General features: G+C 35.1%; 1 protein-coding gene across 1 annotated transcript in view; it reads right to left on the reverse strand.

Moving 5' to 3' along the window:
- MDGA2 (MAM domain containing glycosylphosphatidylinositol anchor 2) overlaps window positions 1-24,096 on the reverse strand; it is a 760,567-nt gene that overhangs the window by 262,184 nt on the left and 474,287 nt on the right. The window contains exons 4-5 of the mRNA XM_034648539.1: window positions 18,533-18,729; window positions 1,085-1,217 (exon numbers count right to left, since the gene is read on the reverse strand). Of these exons, the coding sequence (XP_034504430.1) occupies window positions 1,085-1,217; window positions 18,533-18,729 (330 nt within the window). The remainder of the gene's footprint in view (window positions 1-1,084; window positions 1,218-18,532; window positions 18,730-24,096) is intronic.

Here is a 24,096-nt window from a genome sequence, read left to right on the forward strand (position 1 = left end):
TGAATACATTTTAAAAATTATCTTTCAAAATTTTAACAACTCAATGGAACCTGGGTTGATGAATCAACACTCGAGCACACAATTTTTTTCAACTTCCAGTAAAGTCCCAGGTGTAATCTTTTCATCAAATGTCCTGGATGCTGACTAGCTCTTTGTTGGAAAACTGACAAAGTGTGTTCCATGTGCTTTGTGTATATTAGCTCACTAATTCTTCCCTACAACGTTATGAATTTGTGCGGCAATTGACGCAGAGCATGAAGCAATTTGTTCAACAAGATCCAAGAACTAATAAGTGGTAGAATCAAAACGTACACCCAGGCACACCAAACCCACACTTTTTAAGGTTTTTGTTAATGAGAAAACTACTTTTAAATCTCTTTATTTTAATAGCATTATTTGAAAGTAAAAATTTACATTAATTGCCACTGAAAGTTTCTCAAAACCAGTTCAAATTCTATTTTATTAGGGTGATTCCTTGTACACAATCATGCAAAAGACAGTCCATTCCCACGGTCTCTCTTTGCTCTTTCATTTAGCAATTCCTCCTCAATATGTGTGCAGTTATTCTGAGGTCTCTATTACTAAACACAGGCTAACTTAAGTCGCAATCTTGCTAATGTTTTGACATTTTCTACAAAAATGCTTTCCTAAAAACACCTACCTGAAATTACCAATTAACGTTCTTGACTTGAAACAGAGTAAGAGAGAGATTCTTCTATTTAGCTTTGGAATCACAAAGCACTTTTAGCAATTTCGACCATAAATTTTTATATGAAGAATCTAATATTTCTCAGAATTTCTTTGAACAGGATATAGGCATGCTGTGACATTTATGAATACACTATTCTAAGGAACTATAATTTTGTACGCTATATAAACAAACATTACATGGGAACATAATGCAATTAAACTTTACAGTGTGCATTTACCAATAACTTTCCAGATATCATAGACTTCTCTCGAGGAAAAAAAGATGCCATGTTCCTACAGATACTATAGATATCATTTGTTCTATAAGAAACTTAACCTTTTTATACGTTAGCTGTGGATAACAGACACAAAACATTGAGAGATAGCTCCGTACCTGTTTTATTGGAAAGTCTAAATGACACCATCTTATCAGGAATATTACATACATTCCTCACTGAAGCAATGCAGCTATAATTAGCATAGTCCTGAGGTCGAAGATTCTTTAATTTTAAGATCTTGGTTTCACCCTGAAAATGGAGAAAAGGTCATTAGAAAAAGTCAATGGTAACCAAAATGAATGAATGAAAGAATGAAAGAAACATGACATTATGTGGTATTAATCATATTATTATCAAAATGTGGCAGATCGTCTTATTTTTTAAGGAAAATGCCCTAAAAAAAAAATAAAACAAAACAAAAGAATTTAAAAATAACACTGTGATGTGCCTGGAGATAAAAGCTAACAGACTACAATGAAAATTCATAACGTTTTCTTTGCAAACTATCTTCCTAGGGGGAGAATCTGTTTCTGGTGGTAGTTATGCAAATTATTGTTCAAAGATCAGAACAGTGTACTTAATAATGGAGTTTATTCAACAAATACTGCAATCTATGCAGACTTCAACATGAAATGTTTTGAAAGGAATGCATTCTGAAGAAGAGCCAATAAATGAAACACTGTTGGTAGAACAAAGTTATGGAAGTCAATCTAATGACAGACAGTTAAATATATATACATAAATATTTTGTGTATATGTATCAATGACAGATGACAGAGCATTCATGAATGTTTCCAAATCATTATTGTTTTTGCAATTTTATTTTTCAGGAGTTCAATGTCTATATCTTCCAGGTAAATCTGCAGAACTGTAGACAGACTCAAATCAGGCAAGTAGCCAGAAATATCTTACAAATTCTTGATGAGTCACGAAAGACCATGTAAAACATTGAAATTGTTCAAAGGGTAAAAGGACAAACAAACAAACAACAACAATAAAAATTAAAGGAAAAAAACCTGTCCAATTTAAAACCGAGCTTTTGAGATTTCGTTACTTTCTAAGTTCATTATTGCACCTTCTCAAAATATTCCTCTCATAAGTAACTTAATTATGGAAATGGTAAACAGTATCCCAGTAAAATTATATTTGGTATAGCAACTTTCAAAATGTCATTTTTTTTCCAAATAACATCTATATATAAACATGTGTAACAATATTCAAATCCTAAAAATGCAATATTTTCAGAAATACACTCTTCAAAAGGTTTGGAATACTTAGTAACAAGACATAAAGGCATTGCTTGCTCATTTGCAGGAAAGCTTGTTCACACATAGTCCTGGACACCTAGTTTTTCAAATGTGTCAAATAAATCTCTCCTTCAGTATGCAAAGGGCACCGTGGCCACAGTTCAATTCGTTCACTGTCAAAAGTTGGTCTTAAACCAGTTACTTTCCCCAGTGGGCTAAGGAATAATCTTCTCTTTCAATTTTTTCTTTAGGAAAGACATTGTATTTTTTCTATATAAACAAAAGCAAATACCTCCCATATGAATATTCATAGTCAATGTGTGTGTTTCTAGAACTTATATTTAAAACATGCTCTCAGTGCATTATAGAGTTCTCATTTATATTAACTAAATACAATACCTAGAAAAGTATGTGCTTAGTTAGAAAGCACGGTTGAAAGAAAATGTTATTCTAGAACCAGTTGACTCAGGTAATTTTTGAATGATATGATATATCTTACTACTTCTAACTCTGTGACTATTATTACTTAGATTTCTTCACATTTCTTTCTCCTCTCAACACTTACCTGTTTGTATTCCCTGGAACTGTTTGTCCCATAATTAATTTTGAGTTATAAAATTCCCCTAGGTTATTTTTTTTAAAGATTTTATTTATTTATTTATTTGAAAGAGATAGACAGCCAGCGAANACACTTACCTGTTTGTATTCCCTGGAACTGTTTGTCCCATAATTAATTTTGAGTTATAAAATTCCCCTAGGTGATTTTTTTTAAAGATTTTATTTATTTATTTATTTGAAAGAGATAGACAGCCAGCGAGAGAGGGTACACAAGCAGGGGGAGTGCNTAGACAGCCAGCGAAAGAGGGAACACAAGCAGGGGGAGTGCGAGAGGAAGAAGCAGGCTCATAGCGGAGAAGCCTGATGTGGGGCTCGATCCCATAACGCCGGGATCACGCCCTGAGCCAAAGGCAGATGCTTAACTGCTGTGCCACCCAGGCGCCCCTCTCCTAGGTGATCTTATCCTTGCTACTACAAGTCCTATCTTCCTGCCCCCCTCCTCAAATCTATATCTCTATTCCAGAATTCTCCCTTAAGTTTCAGATACATAGACGAAATTTTTACCTCAATATGTCCATTTTGATATCTCACAGACACCTAAAACTTAATTAACATACCCTAAACTGTACTTTAGATCTATTCCTCTAAATTTACTCTTCCTTCTTTAATAACAAGAATCTTAGAGTTTCATCTATTTCTTATTCATATATTCAGTATCTCCCTCTTAGATCCTTTTACTGATTTTGAAACATGTTAATTCTTGACCATTCTTTTTATTTATTTTTAAATGTAATGCTCTCCACCCTACATTCTGCTAAGAAATTCCTGATTATGCTTAGTATAGTTTAAGAACACAAGCAAGTGGGGTGCCTGGGTGGCTCAGTTGGTTAAGTGTCTAACTCTTGGTTTTGGCTCAGGTCATAATCTCACAGTCATGATCTCAGGGTCTTGAGATCAAGCCCCATATGGGGCTCCACTGGGTGTGGAGCCTACTTAAGATTCTCTCCCACTCTCTCTGCCCCTTTCCCTCCCCGCTCAAATAAATAAAATCTTTTTTTTTTAAAGATTTTATTTATTTATTCGACAGAGAGACAGACAGCCAGCGAGAGAGGGAACACAGCAGGGGAGTTGGAGATGAAGAAGCAGGCTCCCAGGGAAGCCTGATGTGGGGCTCAATCCCAGGACTCCAGGATCACGCCCTGAGCCGAAGGCAGACACTTAATGACTAAGCCACCCAGGCACCCCAAATAAATAAAGTCTTAAAACACACACACAGACACACACACAGACACACACACACACACACACAAGCATAATGATCTGCAACCAGAATTTTTTTTTAAATATGAAAATCTGATCATGCCATTTCTCTGCTTAAATCACACCGATGACTTAACTATTGTTGTTAAAGTGAACACAATATCTATTAACATGATGGTCCACCCCATATAGTCTATTCTCCTTTCCTCCCCAGTCTCATCTCATTCTCTTAGTGCCTTACATCCAGCTTCCTTCTATCACAGAAACTTTGCACATGCTTGGTTCTTCATCTCTCTATGCCTTAACAATTTCATCTCATTCTTAGATCCCAATACTCCTTACTTGCACAGGTAAGCCATGCCTCACCTTCTGGAAGAGGAGAAATCCCTTTTCATGAAGTGTGCTTTTATCTCTTTATAATACATTTTCATTTTTCCATTTATTTCAAGAATGGATTTATTTTCTGCCAGACTCATCCCCTTGCCAGTAAGTATCTAGGGGGCAGTGATTATGTCTGTCCTGCTCTCAGTGTTATGTTCCAAGCACCTAGCGCAGGACTTAGCATAGGAGAGACACTTTGTAAATGAATACTTTTTCAATTAAAAGTGCTATAACTACCTATATTTCACCATTCAAGGCTTTGCTTTGCACACGTTTATTTCTCCAGGATTATTATCGGCTTGGCGCCCAGTATGAATTCAATAGATGCTAATGTATGTATAGTCAATATTCTAAAAGCAATCATACGGTAATAATGATTCTCAAATACATACAAAGGAGAAACAGTGTCATTTAGATGCATATTTAGTGATAAAGTCTCTTTATTCAGAGTTAATTATATTCTGCCAGTACTTGTTTCTGTTTCCACTGACAAATTATTTTTATTCCATATTTTTAAAATAATATTTCAACACTCCACTGAAACGGCACCTACTAATGTCATTAATGATACTTTGTTACAATTCAATAAGTCTTTCTTCTTTATGCCCCTATACTTCTCTGTTTATTTGTAACACGTTAGATTGCCTCTGCTACTGTGACAGCCCTACAGGTAGGTAATTGTTATATCATAATCTAGTCACTTCTTAGTTGTTTTCCATTTCATTTTCTATCTACTGTGCCAATTTNATTCTTGACCATAGTCTGCAATCTTCTACTAATATATTCCCAGTGGAATATGATCCATTGTCATAGTTTTAACGAGCACCAATGTATAGGTTCCTGACAAATCTCTAAGCAAAACAACAACAGAAAAAATACACTTGGAAAAAAATCACCAATTGTATTAAAATTAATAAAATCGAACTTCTCCAATTTTCTTCCTGTCCTTTTAACTGCAATATTGGTTAGCAATTACGATCTAGTACTGGTATTTTCCCCCACTCTGGATCTCTCAAGATAATGGATCCTGTAGCTGGATCATTCTGTAGCTGCCACAGACATGCCTTCATCATGCCATGTCCATGCCAGAAAACTCTACTTAATTCTTTGTGATTGTTATTTTTTTATGTATTTATTTATGTCATTTATTGGCTTCTATTTTTCCTGCATTACCCACCCCCCTTCAAAAAGAAACCACAGAAACCACCTCATACTTTGCCAATGAACAAGTTAGATTTACCTCTTTTTTTTTTTTAAGATTTTATTTATTTTTGTGACAGACAGGGAGAGAGATAGAAAAGGAGAGAAAGAGAGCACCAGCAGGGAGAGCGGCAGGCAGAGGGAGAGGGAGAAGCCAGCTCCCTGCTGAGCAGAGAGCCCAACACAGGGCTCAATCCCAGGACCCTGGGACCATGATGGAGATTTTAATCAGTAGGGCATACGATGTCATATTAAACAGTGAGTTCACTCTAACACTCCATTAGACTGGCTGCACTACCTATTTTCTCTTCTGATGTTCTTTTTAATGCAAGCCACCATTATTCTCCCATAATCCAGACTCAGAAGTCATGGCATCATTCATTTTTTACTGTTTCTCATTACCCCACATTCAGTGACATCAAGGGCTTTAGATTATTCTTTAATTTTCTTTTCATGAAATGACCTTTCTTTTCCAATCCCACAGGCATAATATTTGCTTTAGACCTTTATCTTTGATTTAACAAACATTGCTTGAGTGCTCATTTTGGCTAAGGTACTGTACTGTCTCCTATGGAGAACTGCAGCTCTCCTTTATTCTAATCATTCCGTAGCTGCCACAGACATGCCTTCATCATGCCATGCCCATGCCAGAAAACTGTACTCAGCTCTCCTTTGAAACACCATTTCAAAAGCTTTAGTTTGTCATTTGAGACCCTATGCAGTCTAAGAAAAATTAATTTTTCCTTATTCCTCAAACTCCTTATTCCCACCAAATTAGTTTCATCACTATTCTGAACTATCTCTTTATAATATCCAACTCTGTCATCTTTAAAGAAAACACTCCCAGGGTGCCTGGGTGGTGTGGTTGGTTAAGTGTCTGACTCTTGATTTTGGCTCAGTGTATAATCTCAGGGTCCTGAGATTAAGCCCTGCGTTGAGCTCTCTGCTCAGTGGGGAATCTGCTTGAGATTCTCTTTCTCTCTCTCTCTGCCCCTCCCCCCCAAAATAAATAAATAAATCTTTAGGAAAAAAGAAAGAAAACATTCCCTACTCCTTGATATGAATCTTTTTCTGTTCCCATCTTAACCTAGGTGCAGTTTAAAAAAATTTGTACATATTCCATAGTCTTTTCTGACCTTCTCAATTAGAAGCAAATTTTCACTTTCTTTGGAACTTTTATTGCATTTTTATACTAAGACATCTATCTATTTATTTTTTATTTAAATTCTATCAGCCAACATATAGTACATCATTAGTTTCAGATGTAGTGTTCAACAATTCACCAGTTGCGTATAACACCCAACACTCCTCACTTTGCATGCCATCTGTTTATAAATCACTATTTAGTCTTTGCTTATGAGTTACCATTCAATAGTTGCCTTATGTTCTTTAACCGAATCGTAAGGCNATTAATAAAATCGAACTTCTCCAATTTTCTTCCTGTCCTTTTAACTGCAATATTGGTTAGCAATTACGATCTTGTACTGGTATTTTCCCCCACTCTGGATCTCTCAAGATAATGGATCCTGTAGCTGGATCATTCTGTAGCTGACACAGACATGCCCTCATCATGCCATGTCCATGCCAGAAAACTCTACTTAATTCTTTGTGATTGNTCCCTAGGATAGAGGATTCCTATTTCTATCACAATATGTGGTAAGAAATTTTTCATATTCATTGCTTAATAAATATTTGTTGATTGACAGAATACACTTAAAATTTGGTCTTTCACACCCATCATTTCGAAGAAATGTAGTCATAATATATAATCATAATGACTTTTAAAATACAAGGCAAAAATATAAAATCTATAAAAATTAGACTTCGTTCTTCTTCACTAAGCACTTCGTCCTTTGCTTATGTTGCTCTGTTTCTTATATCATCCAAATTACTTTCTCATTTCTCCACCCTTTCTATAAAACTTGTCACATTGATAATCAGATACTGATTCTTTCTCTGTAATTTTTCTTCATTTGAATATTTTCACACGGACTATTAGAAAAGATACATGGCCCACTCTCCTGCTCCTCCCTGTTCTTGGTAAAAAATAAAAAAATTATATGAAAAAAAAGCCAATTCCTTTAAATGTTATGCTAGTGACAGCACTTCCTGTCTGTCAAATATTAAGAAATAGCCAGTTTCTTGACTTAAAATTAACTATAACCATAGAGGGAACGATGTGCTTGGAAATTTTGTTTCTTGATCTTATGCTGCTAAGAGAGAATGATCTTTGATAAACTCAGCCTAAGTTGAAAATATTGCAAATTGAAAATGCATTTAATATACCTAATAAACCAAACAACATAAATTAGCCTAATCTACTTTAAATATGCCTAGAACTCTTCCATTAGCCTACAGCTGGGCAAAATCATCTGATATAAAGCCTATTTTATAATACAGTGTTGAATATCTCAGATAATTTATTGAATATGATACTGAAATAAAAAAAAAACCAGAATGGCTCTACAGGTATCAGTTGTGATCAGTTGGGTATCATCCTTATGATCACGTGGCTGACTGGGTGTGCTCTGGTCACTGACGCTGCCCAGCATCACAAAGACAGTATCTAATTGCATATCACTAGCCCTGAAAAGATCAAAATTCAAAATCTGAAGTATGGTTTCTATTGACTGTGTATCATTTTACCCCATTGTAAACTCAAAAAAGCATAAATTGAACCATCATAAATCGGGGACTGTCTGAATATGTTTTCTGTCATTCGCTTTGTATATTTTTTCGCTTTTATTTTGCTTTTTTAAAAAATTATATATTTGCATCGATCTGTCTTTTCCATTATATGAGATAACTTCACTTTATGTTCCACCCCTCATTTGTGCAGTGCATGTTGTCAATTCAGTAAAGATTGCTGACTAGAAAAAGAGCCAACTCATTGTCTTGCACATAAGCTTTCAGTAAACATTGTTTAACCATATTGACTCAAGTAGTAATAGGTATAAAAAATTCTTAACATTAGGGGAGGCTGAAAGGTAGATCTATAAATCTGAGTTAGGGGCCATCCATAGAATAATAGTCAGTTATGAATTAGAAAATGTAAATGGGAAGTAAGCCACAAGGGAAAGAAATCTATAAAACAATAAGATACATCTGAACCAACAGCAATGATGCTCTGGCCATTAAAATATAGAGGTCACTACCATAGTGGAGGCATTTCTGAAATGTTTTGTGTACCGACATTTTTGTGGTCAGGAACATGGCTCGTGTTTATGTCATTCAAAAGTAAGAATACATATTAGGAAATAATATTGTTAAGGCTTAAAAAAAAATTCATGTTAACCATTGAGATGATTCCCACGACAAGTATGGTCCAATAAAGAATTAGAATGTGCACACAGCATATTCTAATTAATTCTTATGCAGAATGGAGCAGCAAAATGGGCACATGAGAAGAAAAGACAAAAAGAAAGAATAACTTTTACTGGGAACTCTCAATCCATGATATCTGAACAATTCAGCTACTATGGGACTGAAGAATTATTCTGGGTGAGCTAAGATAATTTATATCTAGTAATCAGGAAAACAAGGTACCATGATATGTGAACCTACCGGACAGCAAATATGTAAGATCAGGCAGCATGCCAAAGAGTGAGAGGGGCTAAAACAGACAAAGCCTATTGAAGGAATACAGAAAATAACATGCAGAGTTATGGGAGAATTTGAACCTTACCTACTTAATTAATTCACTTCATTCAGGAAATGATGAAGGCATTCAGGATGACCCTGTTCCCCTCAATAAACAGCTCCCAAAGTCCATAATATTCAAAAGAATATATAGCATAATGCATAACAAAACAGAAGATACCAATATATGTTTGCACATATATGCATATATGCTGTCAAATGGCACGTATGTGTACATTTGAATATATACATTTATAATGATTTAGACTTTACTACTTATAACTGGTTTTATCACATAACATTGATTTTATTCTTTTGCTCATATACATTTAATATTCTGTGATGATAGAAGGCTTTTTGCTTGTGAATTTCCATGATTTGTAAAAAGGAATTTTCAGTTGATTATTGTCTAATTGTATAATTAGTCTAATTAGCCTAATTATAACTAATTATGTAATTGATGTAAATATGTTCAGTCTTGTAATTAGATGGTGTAATTACAATACACAAGATGATGTCATGAACATCTTTACGAAACTTCTAGAAAAATAGCGAAAATGTGTTGAGTTCGTAAAATTTAAGTACATGTTTCTTTAACGTTGACCAAATTACTTGCAACACCTATATTTAAGCTTTTAAAACTATTTTTTGTAAATAAAATTTAAAAAGGGAGGCATTTTATATATTAGTCAGTGGCCCTTACCAATGTTGGCATTGTGCAGTGAAATACTATTATAGCACTATTTCTAAAATTCTTACAAAAGAAATTAGAACTTTTTAAATATTTATTTTCAGATATCAGGAAAAAATTAAAACTTTTTAATTCACAATCATTTTTCTATCTCTAACGACTAATTTATTATTAACTTATAAATTGACACTATGTGTTAGCTTACATCTTCAGTGTCGAGTGGAAGTATAAATGCATAATTTCCTCTTAAATTTATTACATTATGTTCTTATAAGGTTTGTCAGACTTAGGAACTCAGGCCAATTTTACCTCAGAAACATGAGCTGTATAAAAAAGCATAAATAGGATGGTGAAATGAATATTTGATTCAAATGAATGAAGAAATCCTATTTAATAAAAACAAGACATCGTTATTGAGGAACAAAACACAATATCCTTAAAAACTTATTTTCTAAAGTTAAAAAATAAGCACACTATGACCTGTAATGTGAATTATTCTACAATATAGTCTCGGTATACTGTCCCAACTTTACAGTCCACTTCACCACCTATAGCAATTACTGTTCCAGTCAACCAGAGAGACACCAGCCAAACCTGGAGATATTGTCTTCCTTCTGTATTATTAAAGGTACTATTGTTTCCACCTTGAATGCTCCATGGCATTATTGGGTGCCTCAATTTTGACAATGATTTTTACTTTGTATCATAATCATTATTTACCTTAAGTTCTCCCCATACATATCAACAAAGTTAGCAGAGGAGGAGCCATTCCTAGTACTTCTAGGAGAGTTCCCCATATCTTACACATAGTAGCTCTGTTATTTTAACTAGATCTTATTTACATTATGAAGCCCGCAAGGCCATAGGATCCGTGGAAATAATTTAAAATATTACTAAAGTACTCCAATGCAGATGATGTTAATATGGAAAGTTTTTCCATCATGAAATACACATGGTAGTTGATGGGAAACAACCATCCAAGAAATCAATAACACCTAAGAATTTTATATATACACAAATACACACATAAAAACACTAGCACAATAAGCAATAGGAAAATTAAATACCATTCCTATCTCATTACAAATGCCAGAGCCATTATAGGAAGGCAAATATATCTTGGGCAATATTTCAAGGATACAACAAAGAATTAATTTTAAATCTAGAGAAAATTTGATATGTAGACTAAACAATTAATGCCTTTAATATAATAACACAATTCTGGATAGTTACTTAGAAATGTGTGGGTTTATCTTCCAATGTAGAGATAAACAACTAGGTATGATAACATTGTAAATTAGAACCTACATAAAAATTGCATTTTGTCATTGTAAAAATAAAGACCACACGCTGTGTTCATTTTGCTGCTTTCTCCTGCTGGTCAAACATAATTCACAGTCCATCCAAATTTCCAAGGTGGTTAGAAACTACAAATGAAGATGTTGTTTCCCATCAAGGAGATTCATGGGCAAAAAAAAAAAAAAAAAAAAAAAAAAAAATGCCCTGAATTATGTTCATCTGTATTATAAAAATGTATTATAAAAATCCAGCCCTGGAACTCACAATCTATTATTCTAATTTTATCATTCAACAGAACTTCTATAGAAACCCTGCCTATTCTGTAACTCTCTGTATTTGAAGTCATATAAGACTAGTAATATTACCATAAGCACCAATTACATGCCTCCTGAAGAGACTTGAGAAGAGCTTCGAAATGGCAGCCCAGAAGGCCAAACACAGAACTCTGGCAATAGGCAGTGTATTGTTTTCTAAGATGTGGGCGTACACAGCAAACTTCACCGGTTCTTATCTCTCCATACTACCAGACAGATTTACATATATATGTCACCAGATTAGTCTCAGTGAACATTTGCATTTGGGCTTCCCACACAAAAGTAAACTGACTAGGCCCATTAAAAAAGAAACCCTGGGATTTCTAGGTGGTTGTTTACACCTGTCTGCCTTGCCCCTGAGATGTAATTTCTTTATAAGAAACTCTCCAGAATTTCTTAAGTAAACGGCCAGCTTCTATGCACTTATGATAAGTATGCATATACAGAAAGGGACTCAGAAGCTGTATCTTAAAAGTTGATGACTCTAAATAAAATTGGCTGGAAAATTTTACATATGCTCTCAGATTGTTCATAAAGCAATATTACACATGATAAAGCACTAAGATCAAACTGAGGGGGATCAAGTTTTTCTTTTGCTTTATTATAATACATTGCCAGTATCAGTCATCCTCAGTTCAGTAACAATCTCCTCAAACTAATCTACATATTCAACACAACTTTATTCAAAATCTTATCAGAATTTTGGTACAAATTGGCAAAATGATACTAAAATTTAATTGGAAATGCAAGGCTAAAATATCAAAATCAGTTTTGAAAAAGATGGATAGAGTTGGAAGATTTATTCTTCCTGATTCCAAGACTTATTATAAAGCCACAGTAATTAAGACAGTGTGGTATTGGCATAAAGACAGACATATAAATCAATGGAACAGAATAAATAGTTCAGAAATAGACCCTAATGTACAGGGCCAATTGATTTTCAATTTAAGTGCCAAAGAAACTCTGTGGTGAATGATCTTTTTAATAAATGGTGCTAGAACACATGTATATCTATCTGCAAAAAATGAACCTCAAACATTCCCTCACACCATAAACAAAAATTAACTCAAAATGGAAAAAAAAAGTTGGTGAATATAAGTGAATAATGATCGTTTCAAAGCACAAAATAATATCTTGTTGACCTTAAAATAGAATTAAAATACTAGACAAAAATAACATAAAATACAAAAAGGGTAAATATTGTTAAAGTATTCTAAGTTTCTATCATTACTGAGGAAGTCATTAAGTAATAATCAGGGATGCAAGGTGTAATTTTTAAGGTAACCAATAAAAGATACTAAAATAATTTAAAACTCCTAAATAGAGGAGTAAATAGAATAATTAAAAATATTTGATAAATCCAAAAGAAGGCAAGAAAAGAGGAAAGTAAAATAAAATAGGTGGGTCATGCAGGGAAAAAAAAAAAAAAGGATCAAATATACTAAAACCTAAGATCTGTCCCAACAGATTAAAACAACAGAATCTATATACTGATTCCAAGTGACATATAAAGACACGTAAAGTTTCGAACTAAAAAAGTGAATATTTACCATTTCCCCTCTACGCTCAAAAAAAACCAAATACTAACCAAAAGAGAGACAAACCAAGAAAACACACTCTTAACTAGAGAACAAACTGATGGCTACCAAAGGGGAGGTGGGTTGGGGGGATGGGTGAAACAGGTGATGGGGATCAAGGACGGTACTTGTGATGAGCACAGGGCATTGTATGGAAGTGTTGGATCACTATACTGAACACCGGAAACTAATACTGCACTGTATATTAACTAACTGGAATTTAAATAGAAACTTAAAAAAAAAAAAACTTGTTTAGTTAAATTAATGCCAGACAAAATGGACATTAAGGCAAGAAGCATTTTTGGAGGTACAAACAGACATTCTTAATGATAATCTATCAGGAAGTTATAATAATTCTGTATCTGTACATACTAATAATATACCTTTAACATATATAAAGCAAAAATTGATACAAATAAAGAGGAGATAAATCTACAGCCATCTTAATAGTTAACCTCTCTAAATAGTTTTTAAAACAGCAGACACAAAATTCAGAAAATACAAAGGAAATCTGAACAACACAATTAACACATGTGACCTATTTGAAACAAAACAAATGTGAAGTGCACATTCTTGAGCATGCACATAGATCATTTATGAAAGTAGACCTTAGGATTTAGCACAATGCAAGTCTCAACGAATTTCTAAAGGTTAAAATTGTTCAGAGTATGCTTTCTGCTACAGTGAAATTAGACTAGAAATTAATTAAAAACTAACTAGAAAATCACCAGCAGTTTGGAAACTAAATACATTAAGATGGATCCAGTTATAACATCATTCTCATTCACATTTCACTAAGCCTTCTTTAGTGGGTAAAGAGGGATGGAATTATAGAGAGTGACTCAAGAGTTCCTAGTAACTTGGACTCAGTTTTATTTGCACCACAGCTCGAAATCCAGACATCTCCATGGAAGTGTTGGCTCAACATTTAACACATATTTATTGAGAATCTTCCATGTGTCAGGCACTGTTCGAGTTGTTGGAAAGATAAGAGTCTCTATAATTAGTGAGTTTATGTCCAAACACACAAATGAGATAATTTGATTGATTCAGTGCTATGGGAAAAATAAAATAAAACCGGGTATTGGAAAAGTGTAACTGTGGGAGGGAAGGGATATTACTTCAGAGAGATCTGTCAGGGAAGCCTTTCTGAGGTGGCAAATCTTCAGTGTTCAGTAGCCCCCTGCCATATTACCTAAGCAAATATGAGGAAGAATTAATAACATGGAGACCCTACGCATGGACAAGGTTGGTTTCTAGGGATCGTGTGACCAGAACAGTGAGTGAAGTATAGATTAAGTAGAGAGAACAAGGCAGAGCAAAGTCAAACATGACCTAGGTCACAATACATTATTTGGATTTATTCTAAATATCTGAGAGCCACTGGAGGGATTAAAGCAGAAAAAAGATTTTATGAGATTTACATTTTTATTTATTTTTTGAGAGAGAAAGAGAGAGAGAGCATGCATGCGCACTTGCATGAGGGTGGGGGGGGGAGAGAACAGAGGGGGAGGGCAGAGGGAGAGAAAGAATCCCAAGCAGGCCCCATGCCAAGCAGGGAGCTCAATGCAGGGCTCAACCTCATGACCCTGAGATCACGACCTGAACTAGAACCAACAGTCAGAAGCTTAACCGACTGAGCCACCCAGGTGCCCCAGATTTATATTTTTAAATGATCAGGAAGTTGTTTGGGGTAAAAAAAAAACATGGCAGCCTGTTATTTCAATATTACAATATTCCATGGAGAGAGAATGAAAGTTGTGTGATACAGTTGGACTTGTGTATATCAGGCTTATACGACATAGATATATGTAGTATATCACCTGTGGTATGATGTAAAACTACTGATAATATTTTATCTAGGAAAAACCAACATTCTCTATGGCTGTAAGAACTAAATTGTCCATGTGCTGCTATTTAAGAGTTTCTATCAGATTGGCCTACAAAACACATTTGATGTTAACAAATTAAGTACATTCATAATGTAGAATTATTGAAGCGTTCTTCGCTGCAACATGAATTTTTAGGACAGATACAAATACATAATAGCTATTTCAGAGGGAGAGATAAGCAACACAGTCAAGTAACCAAAGGCAGGAAAGACATCTTTAAAAAGGAGCTAAACTGAAAATATCAACTACAGCAGGTGAGTCCAGAACACAGAACTTGCAAGAAAAGTCTGTTTGTTTCTTAAATACTTTTTAAGAGAACTGACTTAGATGGTCTAACCAGCAGAGTCATGAGCACAGCCACCACAGAGAAAGACTGTGTAATACAGCACAGTAAAGGCTGATACTCATATACAAGGAAGTATCAGTACTGAAATGTTCAGATTAAAAAGTTGTTGTTTTCTCATAAAAGAATGGAGGAAGAGAAAATAAAAATTACCTTTACAAGGCAGGAACAATAGCTTTAAGTTTGAGAGCTCGCATAAGATTTTTTTTAGAGCAGCTAACAGAAACTAGAAACAGATTCAAAAGAATGAATGAAAAGTTTCATTGTGCTTGTTTAATAAACAAATCCCTAATTATTTTGAAAGTATAATCCCCCCCCCCACAGTTTGGACAGGGCCCATGTGTACATGTCCAAGAGATCAGACTGTCCTACAGGTAAGAAATGGCTATACAGTGTTACCTCAGTACCTGTAAAAGTTATCGTGTTTCACAAGATTCTAGAGGAAAACATGTTTTCTAAATTTTAATAAGATACACATTCTAGGCAACCTATGGAATAGAAGATATTTGCAAATGACATATCTGATAAAAGGTTCGTATCCAAAATACATAAAGAACTTTTAAAACTCAACACCCAAAAAACAAATAATCCAAATAAAAAAATGGGCAGACACATGCCCATTTCTCCAAAGCAGACATACAGATGGCCAAGAGACACATGAAAAGATGCTTATCATCATTTATCATCTCAGAAATGCAAATCAAAACCACAATATGATATCATCTCACATCCATCAGAATGGCTAAATTCAAAAACACAAGAAATAGGTGTTGGAGAGGATGTGGAGATAAAGGAACACTCATGCACTGTTGGTGGGAATGCAACCTGGTGCAACCACTGTGGAAAACAGTATGGAGGTTCCTCAGAAAGTTAATAATAGAACTACTTTATGACCGAGCAATTGCACTTCTGGGTATTACCCAAATATAAGAACACTAATTCAAAGGGATACATGCACCCCTGTGTTTATAGCAGCATTATTTACAATAGCCAAGATATAGAAGCAGCCCAAGTGTCCATCAACTGATGAATGGATAAAGAAGATGTGGTGTATATATGATGGAATATTACTCAGCCATCAAAAAGAATGAAACCTTGCCATTTACAAGGACACTGATGGAGCTACCGAGTACGTAAGTGAAATAAGTCAGAAAAAGACAAATACTACATGATTTCACTCATGTGAAATTTGAGAAATTAAACAAGCAATAGGAAAAAAATAAGAGAGAGAAATTAAGAAACAGACTCTTAATTATAAAGAACAAGCACATGGTTACCAAAGGGAGGTAAGTGAGGGGATAGATTAAAAAGTTGTGGGGATTAAGGAAGGCACTTGCTGTGATGAGCATGAAGTGATATATGGAAATGCTGAATTACTCTATTGTACACCTAAAACTAATATTACACTGTTTGTTAACTGGAATTAAAATAAAAACTCAAAAAAACCCAACATGCATATTAAAAAAAATTGACAATAGAAAAAAAAAATGGTAGGTGATCATTTATCTGATTTCTGAAACTTAAAGGCACCCAAGCAACTAAATACTGCTAACAAATATTTTGTTAACTTTCTAACTAAGCAAATAAATAATACTAGTAAAAACTGAAGGATGAATTATAGTATTGCAGAATGTTTTTGGAAATTATGATACTCTCTGTTGATAGAAAGCAATTGATTCTGCAATAACTGGAGTCAGGAGAGGGTCAGGTCAAAACAGGTTGTATCATGGTAGTCTCAGTATGCAAGAATGATTTTCAGAGCTTTATATCTTGGCAAGTCCCAGCTGTTCTATACCTTCAAATAGCAATATATAAGTATATGCGATGTGTTCAGATGTTTTTGTATAATCATGCATTCTTCCACAGTTAATATCTAAATATTGGCAATTATATTCATTGAAAGAGGTCAGGACTCTGAAACTGCAAGTAAATGGTTTACTATATAAGGAAATATATTTAATGGTGAAAAAATGAGATGCTGGGAAATTTACAAACTCAGGACGACCTTCCATTATTACAGAGTTGAGAAGTGAAACGTATATTTATCTTTAATATTTTGTACTAGAATATTCATATTATATAAAATTTAGTTGTATATTGTCCTTTAACAGTCACATGATATCTCAAAAGCTACAGATAATGTGGTCAAATCCCTGTTTACCTTATTATCTATATTTTTTTCAAATTGCTATTCATGGGCATAATTATTTTGAATATTTTCCATAGACATTTAATTTAAATGTTTTTCTTTGTTAATTAGGTTTGTATTCCTTTCTAGTCACCAGAAAAGAGCACTCAAATAGTTTCACAAATTGCAGTGTCTTCCTCAAGAATTACTAATTCTCTACTCTTGATATATATTATAGAAGAATATTTCATATCATTCACTCCATGTAAAATTAATTCAATTTTTTTATTAAATAAGTTAATGACTCATTAGATAGTTTAGTTTTTATGTAATTAAGGCTCTATTATTAAGCTAAGTCAAAACCCAAAATGAACAAAAGAAATCAAAGACTTTCTCCTAAAACCACAGCCAAATGGATTTCAAATAGATTTCCTCATTCCTTTAAAATGTATTTGCCAGGGCACCTGGGTGGCACAGTGGTTAAGTGTCTGCCTTCGGCTCAGGGCGTGATCCCAGTGTTATGGGATCGAGCCCCACAAGGCTCCTCTGCTGTGAGCCTGCTTCTTCCTCTCCCACTCCCCCTGCTTGTGTTCCCTCTCTTGATGGCTGTCTCTATCTCTGTCAAATAAATAAATAAAATCTTTAAAAAATAAAATAAAATGTATTTGCCATTGCAAATAGGAAACTCGAAATCTCTCCCTTTAAGAAATATTTTCCACAAAAAACAAAGCAGTCAGCAAATGTAAAATTATGTACTTTATAGTGAAACCTAAGTAAACCTATGTATAAAGAAATGCAAGTTAGGATACATTAACATTTTTTTTTCCAAATATTAACATTTTAAATTTAACTACCACATAAAAAATTAACACATTGTCTTTTACTATTTGAGTTATCTTATCTTTCAGTCAAGAACATGCTGTTTTTTAAAAGGTCAGAGTTGGAGAGACTCTTTTCAAATAGACATACTATTGCATGCTACCTGAATTAGGAACATATTCCAGCAGAATGGGGTACAAATACCTGAATTCCTACCTGGGTAAAGAAGGGTTCATAAATCTCAACTCCTTTATCAGATCCTTGCAGTAATACCTCCTGACCACGTCTCCAGCTGTACCGAACAGGTGGATTGGAATTGGCCACGCACCGGAGGAACACGGTTCTCTCATAGTAAAACTGTTCTTTAGCTTCACCTATACTCTGATGAACGGTTACTACCGGGTCATCCAAATCTAAAAAATAAATAAATAAATAAAAATAAAAACAACCAAATGACACTGTTATGAATTATATGGCTTTCACAAGTATTACACATATAAAACCTAACCAAGGTACATTTTCATAGTCGACTTTATTGCTTATCACTAGACTCATTTTTTTTCATTTAGTTTATCGAACTTGTCTACAGAAAGTTCCAATGATAGGCAGTAAAGACAAATAATAGCTGTTTCCTAAGGTCTCTGCTGGTTGAGACAGTACAAATGACTGTGTATTTCCAACAGAGCTCCATGAGAGAGATCGGAATCCAAGACCCTCAAATTCAAGAGATTAGCCAAAACAATGAAACATAATGACAGGGAAATAAATACCAAGCAGCTCAACTGACTCCCTTCACGTACCTCTTTTCCAAACATTTATAACTGATATATTTAAAGCAATCAAAGAATTACATTTACAAATTCTTATCTTTATAGTAAGAAAACATGGTCTTACACTGGCTTAGGTTTTTCCTTCATCTCAGATTTTTGCAGATTATATTCGCTAATTTGAAATGTGCTAACAGGCATTAATATTTCTACTTCTGGATATGGGGACTGAATTTTTGCCATCTTACATGCATTCTAAAGAAGGGATATATACCACAGTGGTTAGTAAACATTTCCTGGAAACAAAACAAAACAAAACAATAAATAAGTATCTTTGGCTCCGTATGAACTTGGGTTCCTACAGTCTTTCTCTCAACTGCCTGTTCCTACCGCTGTTGTGTAAAAGCAAAGACAGTAAGTAAATGAATGGATGAGGAACGCTGCTGAGTTCCAGTAAAACTATTTACAAATGCAGGGGCCTCAGTCAGGTTTGCCTCATGGGCCATCGTTTGCCATAGATTGCCAATCCCTGATTTACCGTATTCCAGGTTCTTTCATTAAGAGAAAAAGAAATTAAGAGGTGAACTTGCCTTAAAACAACAACTATATTGTGTATTTGAAAGTTGCTAAGAGAGTAGATCTTAAAAGCTGTCATCACAGAAAAAAACAACAAGAAAAAAATCAGTACCTATGCATGGCAATAGATGTCAACTAACTTATTGTGCTGATCATTTTGCAATAGGTACAAATATCGAATCATCGTGTTGTACACCTGAAACTAATACGTCAATTATAGCTCAACAAAAAAAAAAAAAAAGGAAAAAAATAACAAGTTCTTGGTTCCATGTGCTAATATAAACTTAGCATATAGTTACTAAGTGTGCTATAAACATTAGCTGTATTTAAATATTAATTTCACCCAGGTTTGCCCTTTTTGGCTTTGTAACTGAAAGATTGCTTAACATTTGTGGTCTTTAATTTCCTTATTGATAAAATGGGAATAATAATGGTACCATACTATTAAGGCTGTTAGAGAATTTAGTGAGCTTAGTCCTTAAAGCCTAAGGCACATAGTAAATCCTCAATAAAAGTCAGCTATTATTATTACTGTTATCATTATTGGGGTTCCGTTTAGACTTCCATTAATTCTATGTTGTTTTCTTACCTTATCTGACCAAGTCAGAATGCACTCAACTCTCATTTTAAATAGATAAAAGTGTCATTTTATCATCTGTTCAGGGTAGCAATTTTTTCTAAATGACAAATACTTTCAGGTGAACACTGAAGGGAAGCTACAATATTATATAAACATAAGAATAGTGGGGTGTGTGAGCAGATGCTACCCTGACCATTTAAAAGGCACTGTTCTTTAGAAAAGATTCTTTCTGATGCATTAAAATAATAAAAAGCCAACAAAAGTAGTGAAGTGATAGCTGCCCTAAGGAATCAAAGAACAGAATCCCAAATGTGCCCAGTGTTACAAAAGGTTTTTCCAAATGTGATTTGCTTGACAGCCCTACTTAAATTTCTAGGTCTGCAACGTTCTTTTTTTTTTTTTTTCACAACATTAGAATCTTTTCACAGCTACCTCAAGGCCTCTAATTATAGTAGTATAAATTTACAGAACAACTGCTGCTTTTTTGGTAAAGTTTAAGGAAATTTCAGTTTCAATTCATTCTATTAGCTGTGCAAGGATATATGTTAACTGGCTTTAATAGTCAGTGTACTTAGGGATACCAGCATCATTATCATGAAACATTTAAAGGCCTTTAAAATCTACGAAATATTTGCTTACTTGGTGATTAGTCCTTCACATACAAATTAAATCCTAAAGAAAATTGATTAGGTGAATTCAGCCTTCGATATTTGAAAAAAAGATATTGCGAGTTGACTGTAAACAATTTATTTTTTTTTCTTATTCAAAACATAATTTCTTTTAGTCACAGTCTCATTTTTAGAAGATACGAGCTGTGTTATGTTGTAAAAACAAAATTCTGAAGCCAGGAAGTTTAGGAAGAAAACAGAATTGGATGGTGATCAATGCAACAATGGTGACTGTCCTTGGATCCCAAAGAGTTAATGTCATTGTACTTTACAGCATCCATTTATTGACCTATACGTAGCTCTTTCCTTTTCGGGGGGTGGTGTCAATAGGCTCAGTCAGGAAGAGACCGAACCTGAACAAACATTTAAACATGCTCTTCTCTGATCTACATAAGTTTTGGGTCACTGTCCTTCTGAGAATTCAATCCTGTGACAATGGCTTACTGAACATTGTATTGGCAGAATTATCCGTTGGATTCACCCATGTTTAGGAATTTCTACTTCACAAAGCTCCTAAATGATACTTTTTTTAGATTTAAGAACAAACATGACAAAGACAAGATATCTTCGAGAAAAGTCAAATAATGGCATGCCTAAAAAATATATTTTACGCATGTGTAGGTGTGTGCAGAAATACATATACACTTACATATAGTTTAATATACATTCATATACATCACCTAAAACAGTATATATGTTTAATATAAACTCTATACAGTTATTACTGAATGTATCCCGACTATGTGTATTTACCATAGGTCAGGTTTCTTGGAAAAGAGGCTCTGAGACAGCATTATGTGTGCAGGAAGTGTACTGGGAAGTACCTTCTAGATTAACACTCTGAGTGAAAGATTTAGGATTGCTGGGGAGGAGAGTTGAGCTATGGCGCAGTTGCAGCGAAGGTCTCTGCAGCTTAGAGAAGTGATGGAGCTGTAATATCTCAGAGCTGTCCTGCCCTAAGGCAAGAGAGCTAACCCTTAGACATCACCCCGCCCCCATCAAGGAGTCCTTGCCTGTGTGCTATTCCTACCTAGGGGGCACGACCTTGGGAGGGATAGCTCTGTTTGGTTTAGCGTAATTTCTGAAGAAGGATTTAGCTGCTAGCCCTTAGCTGCTAGAATGCTCAGTGGCTGGAGGACGAGTCCTTCAGTACAAGGAAGGAAGCGGTCTGGCTGGTGCTCTGAAACATCTGCTTAAACCCACTTTCTAGGGATGATAATTCACTCTGGGAAAAGCTACTCCACGATGCTGGTTAACCACCTTTCCTGGGAAAACTATCACAGAAACTGTGGTGAGATGATACTCATCATCTCTTTCTACTGTTACCAGTCTAAACTGCTCTCATCCTGGGCTAGTACGCCTTTTGGTGTAAGTAGGTTACCTACTGAAGTTACCAGACCTTTGTCACTGAGGATTTTGAGCCCCGGGTCAGCATGTTCTTCTTTACTGATGCACTTATCTGTTTACCCCAAAATTGGTCAGGAGAATACCAAGAAATGATTCAGTGGATTATCTGGGTATCAACATAATACAAACTGTCTCACTCTGTAACTATAGTCCTACCTCCAGCTGATCATATGGGCCAGTTAACATCCTCCAGGCTGGCGATTCCTCTTATCTCCTATTCCCTAACACAGGAAGCCTAAACTAAATGAGTAGCAGCCATGGCTTAAAGATTAATGGGGCTCCTGCTGTTTCACTTAATAGAAGCTTTTTTTCTCTTCTGAGAACTAGGACTTCTAAACTGGCAGAGCCCAGAGTTGCAGGAAGGGAAACACAGATTCCCCAAGGGGGTCACTGAATGATGGTAGTAAGTGGGGTCAGTCCTTGGTTTTGAACCTATGTATTCTACAGCAAAAAAGAAAAAAAAAAGCATTATATAGTAATGGTCATTGATTTTAGAATGCATACTGTATCTCAGAGCTTAGCACTCCTTCCTTACCAGCCATTACCTGAGACTCAGTTGCCCCTCCAAAAGCCATTCTATCACTCTAGTAAGTTGGCATTTTTAGGTAATAAAGAATATATGACCAGAGAACCCCATGGCAATGTTCCCAATGCTATATACCTTCACTGCTGCAAAATGTGCTTTTTATCCCATGAGTGGTTAGAGGGGATCATGTGTTAAGAATAAAACATTCTAAAAGCCCTTGTATAGGGCTGCTGCTGACTGAGGTCAGCATAAATATCCATACCCAGAATCCATGTCAAAATCAGTTAAAATGATGCACTATCATTTTAAGGGGAAAAAAAGGTTTAACTAATAAAACCAACTTGCTACCAAGGGACTGGTTGGAATTTTGAAGGCTAGTACTTTTACCGTGTCAAATGTTGGTCTCTGTTGTCCAGGTTAGATATTCATAGTGGTGGTAGATACATCAGCCTTCATGGGAGAGGATCCATGGCTCAGGCTTATGCATAACCTCTGTCCCCACTATCATGGCAATTCTGTTCACAAGCCTATTGTGCTAGTTATGAGAAGCCAGGGACAGAAGCTGGTTGTTATCCACTGTCTGCGGCTACTCTGTCTACTCCATTGTTCTGTGCTTCTGTGGTGGGTATTTTTTTGGTCCTCAATAATATTCACTCTCATAGGTCCATCAACATACTCGAACAGATCTCTTTCCACACGACGTGGTTGACCAGGGACACCGCCCAAACCAAATTTCTGCCCCCTGGAAAGATGTTCCCCATTCCTCTCAGGGACATCCCACAACGGGGCTCTAGTGAAGCAGCAGTCCAGGGTTTGGTTTGCACACTTATAATGAGCTGACCCATCATAAAATCAGCTGAGCCTTTTTTCTTCACCATCAACTTACAGGTGATCCACTCTGTGGCCAGATATGACCTGAGAAAAAGGAAGATCTGGGCACCTCCTTGTACAGCTTACTTGGGTCCTTGGGCCCTGGCCGTGCCTTATCCTGTATTTACTACTACCATTTTATGATGAACTGGTGATGGGCCTGACCTATTCTATGGCTGGATGTTGGTAGAGACGACAAAACCCAATGTGTGATTGGTGGTTCAGACCACATGGTCATTTGATGTTCTGCGTTCAGATACTTCATCCCTACCAATGCCCAATAGCACACTAAGAGCACACTAAAGTAGCGACTTTTAGGAAAGACGCATAATTCTTGACTGTAGAAAGCATGGTCTTCCTAATAATAGTCCTAGAAATTCAGTTTA

This window comes from Ailuropoda melanoleuca, chromosome 20, assembly GCF_002007445.2.
Source record: "Ailuropoda melanoleuca isolate Jingjing chromosome 20, ASM200744v2, whole genome shotgun sequence".
Lineage (NCBI taxonomy): Eukaryota > Metazoa > Chordata > Mammalia > Carnivora > Ursidae > Ailuropoda > Ailuropoda melanoleuca.